Genomic DNA, 14,283 nt, shown 5'->3' on the forward strand with positions numbered 1-14,283 from the left:
AACATAATTAAATCCTTCTTAGATAAGAGAAAAATCCAGGTTGTCCTTGATGGTCGTACATCTAAACAATATGATATAAATGCGGGCGTGCCTCAAGGACGTCTATTATTCCTGATATTCATAAATGATCTTGACAAAATTGTCTGTGAGATGGGTATATATGCTGATGACATCATGCTCTATAACAAACACAACAAGAAAACAAATGAATACATATCTAAAGAAATGGCAGAAACACTAGAGGATGGCCTCCGATCTGTAATGGAATGGAGACAAAAATGGATGGTCACCTTCAATGCTGCCAAGACTAAACTGATTTCCTTCAATAACTACAATAAACCTTCTCTACCACCAATAGCAATGGCCAAAGACTCTTTATCTGAAAGTACATTTTCTAAACTCCTCGACCTAACGTTCACAGAAAACATGAGTTGGAGTAATTACATTGAGAGCATTGTCAGGACCGCTGCGAAGAAGGTGGGCTCTCTCTACCGTGCTAGAAAGCTACTAACGCCCGAAAGTATCCTGTACCTCTATAAGGCCATCATTTGCCCATGTATGGAGTATTGTTGTCATATTTGGGCTGGTGCATCTGCCACTAGTCTTTCAAAAGAGTCGCCAACCTGATAGGTCATGAACTGTCATCTAAGCTTCAGCCTCTGTCTCATCGACAAAATGTAGCATCTCTCTGCCTGTTCTACAAGTACTTTAATGGTGAATGATCCGACGAACTGCAAGCACTTGTACCCCCTCGACATAAATACCCCCAACAAACCCAACAAGCAGCTAAATCACACCCCTTCACAGTAGAGATCCCTAGATGTAAGAGAAGCTTCTACTCCAGTAGTTTGTTCCCCAGAACCGCTAGACTTTGGAATTCCATTCCGGGTTCCTGCTTCCTCAACTGTACTGACATGCAGAAGTTCAAGTGTAACGTGAACCGACATCTTACTGCCGAACTTCCCACATAGTACCCCTGTAGATTATGTCCCTGATAGTAGTCCCCTACATCAAAGTGCCAATGTGCCTTGTTTGCCTTGTTTGGGGTGAAAATGGAATTTTAAAAAAAAGAGAGATTTAAACTGTGATTAACTTACACAAGTTTTTATCGATTTCGAACATATGAACAACATACCAGTTAAAGACCCTTGGATGGTAAATTAATATTCTTTTCATACTCAAAACTCAGTATTTTTAACTAGTTTTACACTCAGGTAACTCCTGATCAATTTGTTTGTATTTTTTTCTTTATTTTCTTTTTCTTTATTTTTCTCCCCAGAGGGTGCGAAGAGATTCAAACGAAGAATGGGAACTCCCACATGAAGAAATAATTGTGATTCGTCGAATTGGTTCGGGTTCTTTTGGGACGGTATTTTGTGGTCATTGGCACGGACCAGTCGCTGTCAAGAAACTTAACGTGACAGACCCAACGCCTGCACAACTGCGGGCTTTCAAAAACGAGGTAGCGGTTTTGAGGTACAAGTTATTTTTATTTTTCTCGTTACTGATACAAAGAGTGCAAGTATTTACTTGATTAAAGGGAGGAATGTTTTGCATGAATTTAAACTGTAGGTTGAGATATAACATGAAACAACAAAAAAAACGACTTATATAGCAAGATTTTTTTTTCTTAAAAAAAGAGAATTATAGTGTTGCCAATTTATTTTTTATTTTTTCAGGATGATTATTTTATTTCCAAACATTTTTCAGAATTTCAGCATCTGCATTTTTTTTATTTTTGTTTTTTTTATTTTGGCAGCACAAATTTTTTTAGCATTGTATTACACCCAATTTCAGTTATAAAATATAACTTTCCTGTTGCGCATTATTGTTAAGTTTCCTGTTTGAGAAGAAAAAACTGAAAGAAGCATTTTAATTCTCCTTTTCACATCCAAAGGAAATGTCTCCATTTCTTAAGAAATTGTGTCAGATGTGAGCAACTTTTCTATTTGGAAATGAACTGACTTTTTTGCTTGGCTGTAGCGTGTTGAAGGATGATGTGGGACTCTTTTTAATTTACAATGTAACAAAATAAAAGGGCTTTTTTTCTTTGCGTGTGCATATGGTGAGGTTAAACGAGTGCAAGTGAAAATAACTAAAAATTGTAAGCATTCCTTGACAAAATAGCATTGTCTATATAAAAGCAAGTGTGTGTTTTATTAATATCTAATTTAAAAATAAGAAGAATGATTAGTTAATTAATGAAATGTCCCTTTGCAAATTAATATGCAAATTGATTAACCTACAGACATAAATCACATTTAATCTTAGCAGTATAACTGTAAATTTGGAGAGTTGTTTTTTTTTTTGTTTTTTTTTTTTTAGTTCTAGAAATCTTGCAAATTTGTGTTATTTCATTGAATATGTTGCAAAGAATTAGTTTTCTCATTTAAATTATTTAAAACCAATATCAAAATTTTCAGTGTTTGTTTACATTGATGATCCTTTAAAACCAATGCATTTCAGGTGAAAACATTATGTACTTATGTCATGGCGAAATTTGTATACATTCCAAAAGTTACAAAAAATGAGCTAGATGTATTTTTAACAAAAAATTAGTCACAATTACATTCTGAAATGCATTGTTTTAAAAATGGCAGACCTTTAATTCATCAATTTAAGTCGAGGATTGTTTGTCATACTGAATTGGTTGCACAACACTTCCATATAAAAAAAAAACCTACGATAAAACTCAATAATTCGATAAATTCTAGTTTTACCTGTAATTATTTTTCTACTTGATATTAATTTCACCGTAATACATAAGTGCATATTGTTTTCACCTGAAATGGGTGGGTTTAAAAGATCGTCAGTGTAAACAAGCACCAAATTTTCTCCTAATTTATAACTTTGTTGTTGCTTTTTCTAAACAAAATTTAATAAAAACTAGTCATATATCTATATAATTATAAAACTCTGTGGACCATCCAGCCGCGCTTGCTTGCTTGAATCTTATCTTTGATGATCGGGCAATTCTATCTTTTAAGAAAGGGATAGCATGTGAAAATATATATATATATATATATATATATATATATATATATATATATATATATGGGCATGGCTCAGAAGCTAAGAAATAAGTGTGGAGAGTTGTATGTTTTTGTTTGGATTTTTAGTTAATGGCAGTCATATATTTTAGTTTTGATCTCACTACTGTATATTAGGTTCAATATCAATTGATAGAGAAGTGTCTATAATAATAAATATGTAATCTGCATGAATTAAAATATCATTTAAGCATATCTTATGACCGGGCAACGCTGGGCGGTCTGCTAGTCTCTATATATATATATATATATATATATAAACGTGAGAATGCGTGCGCGCGAGGACACTTCTCAATGAATTTTTGATCCACTGACTTGAAATTTGGTACGTATTCAAACATGTGGAAAATTTTTTACTTGGTTTTCATAAGGTGTCAAAATTGAAAAATTGGGACTTGGGGGTCATGTTTTTTTTATCTGTTTGTCAACTGTTTCACAACTGTGTATGCATGAACGTTCATATGACAGCTTCCTTATGTTAAGAATAAGTAGGTTTGAAAACACTTTTTAAAGATTGTGGCAAGCTAGCCTAATGGTTATCTTACTTGACTCACCATCTTCAGGTTTTGGTTTCGATCTCAGTTCACTTATTTTCTTTTTATTTATAAAAATATGAAACAATAATCATGAAATAGAGACTAACTCAAAGAATACAAAAATATCTATGGAGCCAGTAACTTTCTCTTTTTTTTTTTTAACGACTAACATGCCTGAGGATGGTCAAAGGCCAAACTGACCAAAACGTTGCACAAATAACACTCAAGCTGAGAACAATAGTCCGATCAGATAAAAGTAATATGAACAATCAGCCCTCATCTAAAAAATTTAGAACTTTAAGAAGTGAACTGTATAGAAAAAAAACATAGTACTCACATGCACATCTCAGTTTCTTTCCATTTTTTTTTTTTTAAAAGGAATTTAACATTACATTTAATACCAGGCAACGCTGTATACATCTGCTAGCATATCTATAAAACTAGTGCATTTCTAAAAATAAAATTAAAATCATTTTTTTAATTAATCATGAAAGATCCGGCTAGTTATTTTATTTATTTTTTTCTGCAGAAAAACTCGCCATTTAAATATTTTGTTATTCATGGGTTACACAATCAAACCTCAGCTGCAGATTGTGACTCAGTGGTGTGAGGGCTCCAGTCTCTACAAGCACTTACATGTGGAAGAGACAAAATATGATATGGCCCAACTTGTGGAGATTGCTCGCCAGTCATCTCAAGGCATGGAGTGAGTAAAACAGAACGTTTTTCAATTTAAAAAAAAAATTTTTTTCACCCCTTTTTTTTTCACATTTTTTGTTTTCTTTATTTATAAGTTTATTTCATAAAAATAAGGAAAACATCTAAACATTCCTAGTCTAAGGCTGTTATATTTTGTTTCTGTATTTTGACTTGATTTGTACAATTCATCTATTATCTTTTCTTATTTACTTATGTTACACTTATTAATTGTTTGTGTATAATCATATTTTATTGACGGATGAACTTTCTGTATCATTTTACTCTGTTGAGCATTTCTAAAATTCTAACAAACATTTTGCGTGTTGGTTAATTTTTAAAAATCCTTTGTTTAAAAACATAATGAGTAAAGATTAGTTAAAAGATCAATAATTTATTAAAAGCTTCCAACTAATTTTTACTCATCTTTTGGAGCAATTAAACTACATTTGTATATAATTTATTTATATTTTTCTTTATTTACATATGTTCTATTGAAAAAGCCAAGTAGATTGTGCATGATTATTTATAAGCATTGTATATATAGCAAGATATGCATAGCTATTATCTATATTTACTGATCATTATTTCATACTATAATAAACGTTTGGTGTTAATCTATAATGAAAACTGAATACCATTGAAAAGAAACAACATTCAATTTCTTTTTGTAAAATTGATTGCTGCCATCATCAGGGAGGGAAAAAAATGGAAACGGATTTTTTTTTCTAAATGAAAAATTTTAAATATTTTTTTCATCTATTTAATTTCTTGTGTATAGATTTGTTAATTTATTAATTCTATATTAATTTTTTTTACAGCTATTTACATGCAAAAAATATAATTCACAGAGATTTGAAGTCCAACAGTATCCTTTTTTTTCCCCGCTGTGTCCGCCTCCACGAATATATTTATTTCAATTTAACTTCTTACCTTCATTTTTTTCTTTTTCTTCCTATTTTCCTTTATTTTTTTTCTTTCTTTCTTTCTGTTTTCAACATTCTTCCACTACTACTATTTCAAACATTTTAGTGCGAGCAACAAACCTAGCAAGATTATCAAAGTTTAAATATGAAAGATAGATGTATGTGTTGTGTGTTTACAAGATAATCTAAATTAATGAACGAATCCTTATGGATCTCGTAATCTATATGCTAAAAAATATACAGTGACATGTACAGTATATATTTTTTTTATTGTTGTTTGTTTCTTGTAGATATTAACATTTAGGTAGCAGCCAAAAAGTGTTGCTAATTAAATATTATCAATGCTAATAGATCGCATATCATTCAAATATGTTATAATCTTAGGAAAAGTCATAGAATCAGAGGCATGTAACCAATTGGTTTCGTTATTGTAATTTTATTTTTTTACTTGAAAGGTTGTCGCTTATCAAGGACTAGAGACCACTCTAGGGTAAGAGTTAAGTATTAGGTGGATCGTGAGACGATCAGTTATGGTGGAACTTGAATAGAGCATACATTATTTTAGAGGACAGCTCAATAGAAATTTATTTACATTAGATTTAAAAATTACCATGTTATTGTCAATTGAGAAGCAAATATACAGCATTGTGTTCTACAGACGGACATTTCTGGGAAAGAAACTCTGCCCATGGAATTCTCATTTAGTTCTAGGCACTGATAAGGTGTGAAGGAAGTTGTTGCAGCCAAACAAGTATTTGTAGTGAACGTTTTACAGGGAAGGATCATAGATTAGAGCTCAGTCAAGCGCCTACCATAAAAGTAACGATCAAGCAGAAACATTGCTTGCAATGTCTCTTGTGTGAGAATGAGAAAGTAGGAAGGCGAAATGGCCTTCACCCATTAAATTTCATGGACAGTTTTGTACCCTGTCCAAACAGGAGTGGGTACACTTAGGAGCCCCATCCCAGTCAGGATGTGGTCAATTTGTTCTGTGATTATCTCAAAGATGGTTGACAATCATTGTGGAAATGGTATACCGCAAATAGGAAAGCGATGCTACTCTGAAGCACATGTAGGGTAGTTTAGTATCTTTGAAGATGTCCCTGCCACAGGGGAAGTCATCCCTTATGTATGCACATATTTCATGTCGATGGCGGATATGATTTTCAGGTTTGGATGGTAAGTTAGAATAACCTTTGATCGAGAAATTGTCCAAGGTAACAGTTGAGTCGGTGCTAGTTTCACAAAAGAACAAGTCTCTCTTAATTGGATTTCAACTCCTGGAAGGTAGACCCATGATGTTGGAGGAGATCTGGTAGTAGGGGTCCACATTGCATATTGGGGTTCCAAGTTTGATCTTTTTAAAATTGTTTTTTTCTGTTCATGTTGAGGTTGGGAAATTTTGTAAAAAGGTCAGCAGAATTGTTTAGAGTAAAAGAAAGAAAATAAAGATTTTTTTGTTAACCATTGATAAGGGAAAAGCCATAACAGTTTCTACTAATATGACTTTGAGAAGCTCCACCAAAGACTACTGCATGTTCCAGACTACATTCACCAAATAGCAATACAGCAGTCCTGGTATTTTGCACCTACTGATAGGACAGCCTCCTTGGGAGTTATACCAAGGTTCGAGTCTGACGGATAATGCCAGCCCAGTTGGAGGGAAATTAGAATTTCTGTGCTCATTCCTTTAAATGTGCAGAACAATTATCTCAATCTACAAGGATTTCTACATCGCTAACCACCAACAGAATTGATGGAGATAAAAATAAAACAAACATAAAATAGAGAAATTAGGATTTTTGCACTCAACAATAGATATCCACTCAATGGGAAGGTAAATCCTTCTATACTGAGAAAATTTCTTTTTCATTAACTGCAGAAAGTTTCACATATATTTTTAGATCACATTTACTTTAGTGTAGTGAGATTTTTATTTTTAGGAATAAGTCCCTACTGAAAACAATAGATGGGAGGGGGCATAACACAAGATAGGGACATCTCCTTTTTTACAGTTATCCTCTAAAATTTTCTTTTATTGTTATATTTTCCCCAGGTCAACTCCAGTTATATTATTTTATATTTCCACCAAGGCACAGGTTCTGATATCTTCTATTACATAAATGTCAGTTGTGTGTGTCTAGCTGAAAGTCAGAAACTACAAAACAAACCACCATGAATATGGTATTGTTGGAACTGTTGATTCTTCGGGTGTGAAATATCGAAAATTCTGAAAAAAATATTTTTTCTACCTTAACGATTCAAAATCTGATGGGGGAAGTCAAATAAAATCTTTTTTTTTTTTTTTTTTTTTTTTAAGTTTGCATGCGTGGAGAAGCCACCTTAACAGTGTACATGTGTGAAGAAGTGTTCATCTTATGGATATGTTAAATACAAAAATTTGCAACGTCATGTTATGACCATCGCCGTAGTCAAATGGGTTAGAAGGATGTCTCATAACTATTAGTTTTTGGATTCGCACCAGCCTTACGACAGACATTTTGCATTTAAACAGGGTTAAAAGATTTTAAAAATATTATTGTTCTGTCTTTCGTATTATTTACTTGGCATTTTTTATCAGTGGTTTATTAAATTAAAACAAAAAAAAATTTTTTATTTTTTTTATCAGAGATTCATTTAGCTGAGAGTTACGTAAATCACAAATATTTTTTTAAAATCAGAATTGCTTGATACTTTTTCCAAATACATAGCAGTGAGTCAACATCAGTGGATTTTTTTCTTTCAAACTAATATAAATTATTGCACAGTAAAAACAAAACACAAATCATTTAGCAAATGTAATGATCTGACCTTCACTGCTTTCTTATCAATTACAATTTACACATGCATGAATCCTACTTTCACTTTAAAAGTATAAATTTGCAACATCATAAAGTTGCTATGTTGGCCTAATAGATAGCATGGTCGTTTACACAGGAATAGGGCGAATTGTAATTTATATCGTGTTATGTATATATTTTTTTAATTTATAATATTGAGTAATATAAAATAAGGTATGATTTGTTATGTGAGAGAATAAACAAGGGAAGCATGAGTTGCAGTCAGATCTACAGTATTCACATATAGTAATACCATTGGGAAAGCTATGACCCCCCTCCATCAGTAAGTTTAACAAATTCTTGATCATAGTTATTATTAATATGCTGTAAACCAAACCAAATCCAACTTGCTGATGAGCTGCACAAGTGTTGATATGTCATAAAATGGATAACATATTTTTATTCTAATAGTTTAGAAATATTCTTTTAACTTTTAATGAATATTTTGTGCATTTGTTCTTTGCCTTCCTTAACTCAACCCTTTTTTAGATATATTTTTGACAGAGGACTTCACAGTTAAAATTGGTGACTTTGGTCTAGCAACAGTGAAAACACGATGGAGTGGCTCCCATCAATTTCAACAACCCACAGGATCCATATTATGGATGGTAAGTTGTGGTTTTTTGTTTGGGTTTTTTTTGAGAAGGAGAGGTTAACTTTTAGAGCATGGACATAGTATTGTTCCAAGTTGGTTGTCTTGTCTTGTGCCAGATTAGAAGAAGGCTTATTCAAAAGAGGAAGGAACAAGGCAAACAGGTGCAAAAACCCTGTAAAGTTCTTTTATTTATACCATCGACAAGGTTGGTTACACAAATCAACTGTTCCTGAAATATGACAGAATCAATCTGACAACTGTGACCTTAATAGAAAATGAAAAATAAAAATGATTATTTCCCATAAATTATTATCAGATATTTTTTTTTTTTTTTTTACATTAATATTTTACGTTCTCTGGCGAAAAGTTAGATAAAACAAATTTCAGAGGTATCGATGAAGCCTACATTACCAAAAAACAATTATGTTCATAGTTATCTAGTCATAAAACAGTAAAATTTCAGTTATATGAATAAAAACAAAATCTTAATTCAAATTTGTTTTTATTTTATAGTCTTTGATTTAATAATTTATCTTTCTCTGAAATTTTAATTTAGCATTACAAGTTGATTTTTTTTTTTTAGGTAATTGTTCTTTTATCAACTTGCATGAAAAGAACTATGTAAAAAAAATGCTTAAAACCGTTTGAATTATGCAAATACCATCAGTAGTTCAAAAGTTATGAAAATTTTAATGCCAAAATTTAGCCTTTTCCGTGGACATTTTTCTTTATTACGGACCTCAACATTTCAAGAAATTCGGTGTTTTTGCCACCATTTATTTATTTTTCAAGCTATTCTCATGAAACTTGGCACTCTTATGTAAAATTGTGTGCTCTTTCTGATTATGCAGTCAAATTTGATGTATCTCTTTACCATAAGTCATGAGTTATAAATTCAGATGTACAAATTTCAATTTTTTTTAAACTGGCGCATGGTATCATACAGTGGATGTCTATTCATGAACAAAACTAAGTATTACAGTGGTATTTAAATATAGATTTATTAAGAGCAAGTATTTTCCTGCCTCCTCACCAAAGGAGAGCTTAATCTGGGTGTAGCCATTGAATGCCTAAAGAGCATTCATGGCTAGTATTTACTACTCTCTTCACAGAAAAAAAAATTGAGTAGATATGAATTAATCTCAGAAATAAATCGAAGAAAATTTTTCATATAGATTTTGGATTTCTGTAAAAGATGGAAATTCCCATAGTCGACCAGAACTTGTGTATTTTGGGACCAGTCCAATTTTCAATTTTGTAAATCCTCTCTATCTGGCCCAAAATATACCCCTATTTTCTGAGATGCAACCATAAATCGTACTCCACATGAATCCCTGATGTAGCTTTCACAATACCAGGAATCCTGATAAGCAACAACTATATATTCATCAGTTGATGGTCATTTTTGTCATTTCTATTTTGTTGTTTTACTGAAAATTCAATTATGTAAACAAAGAAATGAAACGGTAATTTTTTACCTTGTTTCCACCTTAACATTTAAAATGATTACTTCTATAGGTTTTAGGGTATGCTGAAAACGATTATCGCATTTAAATTTTCTGCAAATAAGTAGTTTTCTGGATATTAAGCAATATCATTTCTAGTGGCCATCTTGGTATGCGCAAGTGTAACCCGAGAAACTATGCGCAAACACATGTACCCAGATGGCCACCAACAATAACATAAGAAATGACATTGCTTAATATCCGGAAAGCTACTTATTTGTGCAAAATTTAAATGCGATATTCGTTTTCAGCATACCTGAAAACCTTTTAAAGAAAAATCGTAAGGGGGAAACAAGGTAAAAATTTACAAAATGCATCACAATGAAATTCTTTATCAAATTACCTAATTATTATTATTATTATTTAATTATTATTATTTATTGTTTTTATTATCTTCAGTTAAAAAAAATTAGTTTGTTTTACAGATTCAAAATAATGGTCTTGACAATGAGTTAAAAATAAATTCATTTTCACGATATATTTTATTTAATTGTTAGGTGAAAGTACAGAATAGTTAACAAAACACCCTTCCTTCCCCATGTTAAGAATGGGTTTCTAAATAATAACGTTATTATTTCAGCATGGTAGCATAAGTGCAGAAGTACCTTTTGTTATATATTTGTTTTTTTTAGGTTTTTACCACTAAAAAACAAACGTGTGTACTTACTACATTTTGTTGTTTTTTAACGTTTTTAGTACATGTGTACTAAAAACGTTAAAAACAACAAAATGTATTGTTTAGAAATCAAATTTGAAAAACTTGATAATTTTTTTAAATTGATGAACTCAGAATAAAAAATGAAACTTATTTTGTGCTTTCGTTTTGAAAGCAGAAAAAAGTTTTCTATTTTTAAGAGAATACAAACTCGTTAATGGTTAGCGCATAGTGAGCCGTTTCCCTTTAAGCAGATTTGAATTTCTATAAAAGATAACATTTTTTTAAAAAATTCCGCACAATTAATAATTATCAAATATTTACATATTATACATGAAAATAATCCTATCATCTATATTATATACATGAAAATAATTTTGAAACAATTATCTATATGAAAATGGATGATATATACCGATTTATCTTATCAATTTTGAAATATTCTGTGTTAGCTTTGCTCAGTCGTAACTTTGCTTCCTGTGATCATAAAAATAAAAATAAAAATCCAGTAGAGATGGACTTCTATGCTTATATAGCCTTGAAAATTTCAGCCATATCCAATCAAATTTAACCCCGTGCATATGTATCCAAACGTAACGTATGAAATGTAAACATTAAAAAAGCAGTTTCCATTTTTGCTGTCGTCATTTTTTACTTTTTTTTTTATTTATTTTTAACTTGGAGCATAAAAACATTGAAAGCATAAAAGATTGATAAATCAACATCATTGAAATGCTTATTTTATTCTCTTTCCATCAATGTAATTCTTTTAAAAATCGACCAACAAATAAAAAAGATATGATTTGTTGAAGCACATTAGGTATGTGATATTGCCGATGTCCACGAAAATACAGCATATGCTTGTAATGCTAAATAAGTGTTAATTTTTCATTGAGACAAAAATAACATGTGGTGTTTTGTACCATAAGTGTTAGGACCTCTCTTTAAAATAGATATCCTATTATTCATCTCCAGAATTTAAGGATAGGTATCCTATTATTTGTCTCCAGAAACTATATGTATTGAGATAGCAACATATCTTTTTTCTTATCTGGGTTATTGAATGATCTTCTTTGATTAGAAAAGCTGGTTCTGAAATCTGTACTGGTGTGATACTGTATGTCGTCCATCAAATTCACCCAACTGAGACCTTGGAAAATGTTAAGTTAGAAAATAATTCATGATAGGAAAAATGAAGTAGTAATACTGAATGATAATGAAAAAACTGCCAACATGTCCAATTTAAAAAAAAAAAAAAGTTTACATCCCAAACAAAGCATATTGCCACTTGGAACACTTGGAACATAAGGGGCTAATATTAGGGTAATAGGGGACTGGAGAGCTGAGCAACAGCTGTTCACATTACATTTAAACTTCAGCGGGTTTGTACAGTCAGGGAAGCAGGAAACAAGGAAGGAATTCTTCTGAGCGAAGAAACTATTAGAAACTATTATTATTTTCAGTATCTATGGATCATAATAGTGAAGAGGTGGGATTTGTGTTAAATAATGAATGCTATAACCAACCATCTTACGTGAACATTAGGAGCAAAGAAAAATCAAACCAGCATTAGTTCCAGGCAATCATCTTGCTAGGTAAACATACCTTAAGTCTAGAAAATACAACTTTGCATATTTAATGTAGCCTGAAACTAAATGTAGGAAATATAAATACAGAGTTATTTAACTCTTGATGGAATGTCAACAAAGCCAAAAACAGCAAGTAAAAATGATGCAAACATTCTGCGATGGTCAACTAAAGACTGCTTTGCGTCCATTCGATCTATGCCCCCGTTGGAAGAAAGTTCACAGAACGCTAAAAGAAAGAAATTTATGGAGCACTAAGAAATTATTTATTTTTTGAGAAATACAAATGCAATTTCAAATGAAAAGAATTTTATACTACGTAATAATTCGAGTCGAGAAAACAAGAAATTATATGTGAAACGGATTATAAAAAAGAAAGAAGTGACAACAGAAAAAGAATGGGGAGAGAGTGATTAAAATAATATAAAAGAAAAACGGACAAAAAAAAAAAAAAAAAAAAAACGAAGGCAGAGATAAGAGAATAAAGAAAGAAAAAATACGGACATCCGCCTTCCTTTTAAGTTGACATCAAGTTTTTTATCATTTCAAAAAACGCATGTCCCCCTGTGCTTTCCACAAAACCCTATTTCTTTTCATATTTTTCATGTTATTTAAATAAATCAGATTTATTCTAAAGCTTTGTTTTTCATTTGTTGCTATATATGTAAATATCCAAACTTGTGTTGGACCAAGTAAAGAATAGATACCCTTATGTAGCAGAAGACGAAAACTTGCGCACATTTCAAGTGACACTAGTTGTTCGACCTTGACATTGCTGTTGGTTGTTTGTAAACACGTCAAATAGCAGACATAGTTGAATGTTCACGAGCAAGATTTTTTTCAAATATATTTACAAAACGTTTTAAAAGAAAAATATATATTTACAAAACATGTTTTTTAATATTAAATATTTATAAAACTTTTAAGGATAAAAAAACAAAACAAAAAAGTGATTAAAAATACAAAGAGCTTGAAGAATAAAAAAAAAACCTTCTACAAAATAACTAAATACAACATGAATAACATGAAAAGGGTTGATATGCCATAAAACAAAACAACTAAACCGAACTTTACAAATAAATATTATAATATATAAAGGACTTGAAGCATAAAAACTTTTTCTGAAATGACTAGATTTGACACGAAAAGGGTTGATATGCCATAAAACAACCAACCATATCTACCAGAGCTCGATAAGTTTTACCCTTAATCCTAATAGAAATGGAATTTGGTGCACGCAAATTACCAATTAGATGCGTCAGTACCCTCTCATTCCATTTGTTGGCCATCATATGAACGGGGCGTTTCTACTTCTCTGTATATGTCATTTACAGTATATCTGTATGTGGCCTTCTTCGCGCCACAATAGTAACAATAACTTCTTTCCCTCTCCAGAGTTTTATATACCGACCCCTTACTTTCTTTTCTAATAATTTAATCTATTTTCATATTTTTGGAGATCTACTTGATCCCAAGGCTTCAACTTAAATCCGCCATCTAGTGTGACAAGCATTCATGTGGCTTTCATCAAGCTGGATCTTCCATTTTTACCTTCAAGAGGGCTTTCTGATAAGCTGCCTGAAGATCCTGCGGTTAGTCCCTACATCTGCGGTTATTCCCTACATCTATTCCACTATATACACCCTCTGCCAGTCATAGTATTATCTGCTGCACATAGTCCTGAATTCTCTCTGTTCTAGGCTGCCTTCCATTGGCTTATTCGACTCTACAAGCATTAGAATTTGCGACGATCCCATAATACTCTTCTACTGATCCCTTCAACTCTTCCGATGTTAAATGTACATTGTTTAACATTAACCCGTTAACGAATTGGCTGATGAGGCCCCTTTGATAAGCAAAAGGGCTGCCTGACATTTTTCTTTATCTGCAGTCC

At 31.6% G+C, this 14,283-nt stretch overlaps 1 protein-coding gene across 13 annotated transcripts in view; it reads left to right on the forward strand.

Annotated features, from left to right (window-relative positions):
- The window catches only part of LOC145295484 (serine/threonine-protein kinase B-raf-like), a 235,035-nt gene that overhangs the window by 207,568 nt on the left and 13,184 nt on the right, over positions 1 to 14,283 (forward strand). For all 13 annotated transcript variants that reach the window (XM_080141478.1, XM_080141476.1, XM_080141469.1 and 10 more), the window contains 4 exons: positions 1,280 to 1,476; positions 4,116 to 4,292; positions 5,104 to 5,150; positions 8,538 to 8,656. In XM_080141478.1, coding sequence (XP_079997604.1) covers positions 1,280 to 1,476; positions 4,116 to 4,292; positions 5,104 to 5,150; positions 8,538 to 8,656 — 540 coding nt within the window. The remainder of the gene's footprint in view (positions 1 to 1,279; positions 1,477 to 4,115; positions 4,293 to 5,103; positions 5,151 to 8,537; positions 8,657 to 14,283) is intronic.

Source organism: Euprymna scolopes, chromosome 2 (assembly GCF_053919585.1).
Source record: "Euprymna scolopes isolate OS-2025 chromosome 2, ASM5391958v1, whole genome shotgun sequence".
Lineage (NCBI taxonomy): Eukaryota > Metazoa > Mollusca > Cephalopoda > Sepiida > Sepiolidae > Euprymna > Euprymna scolopes.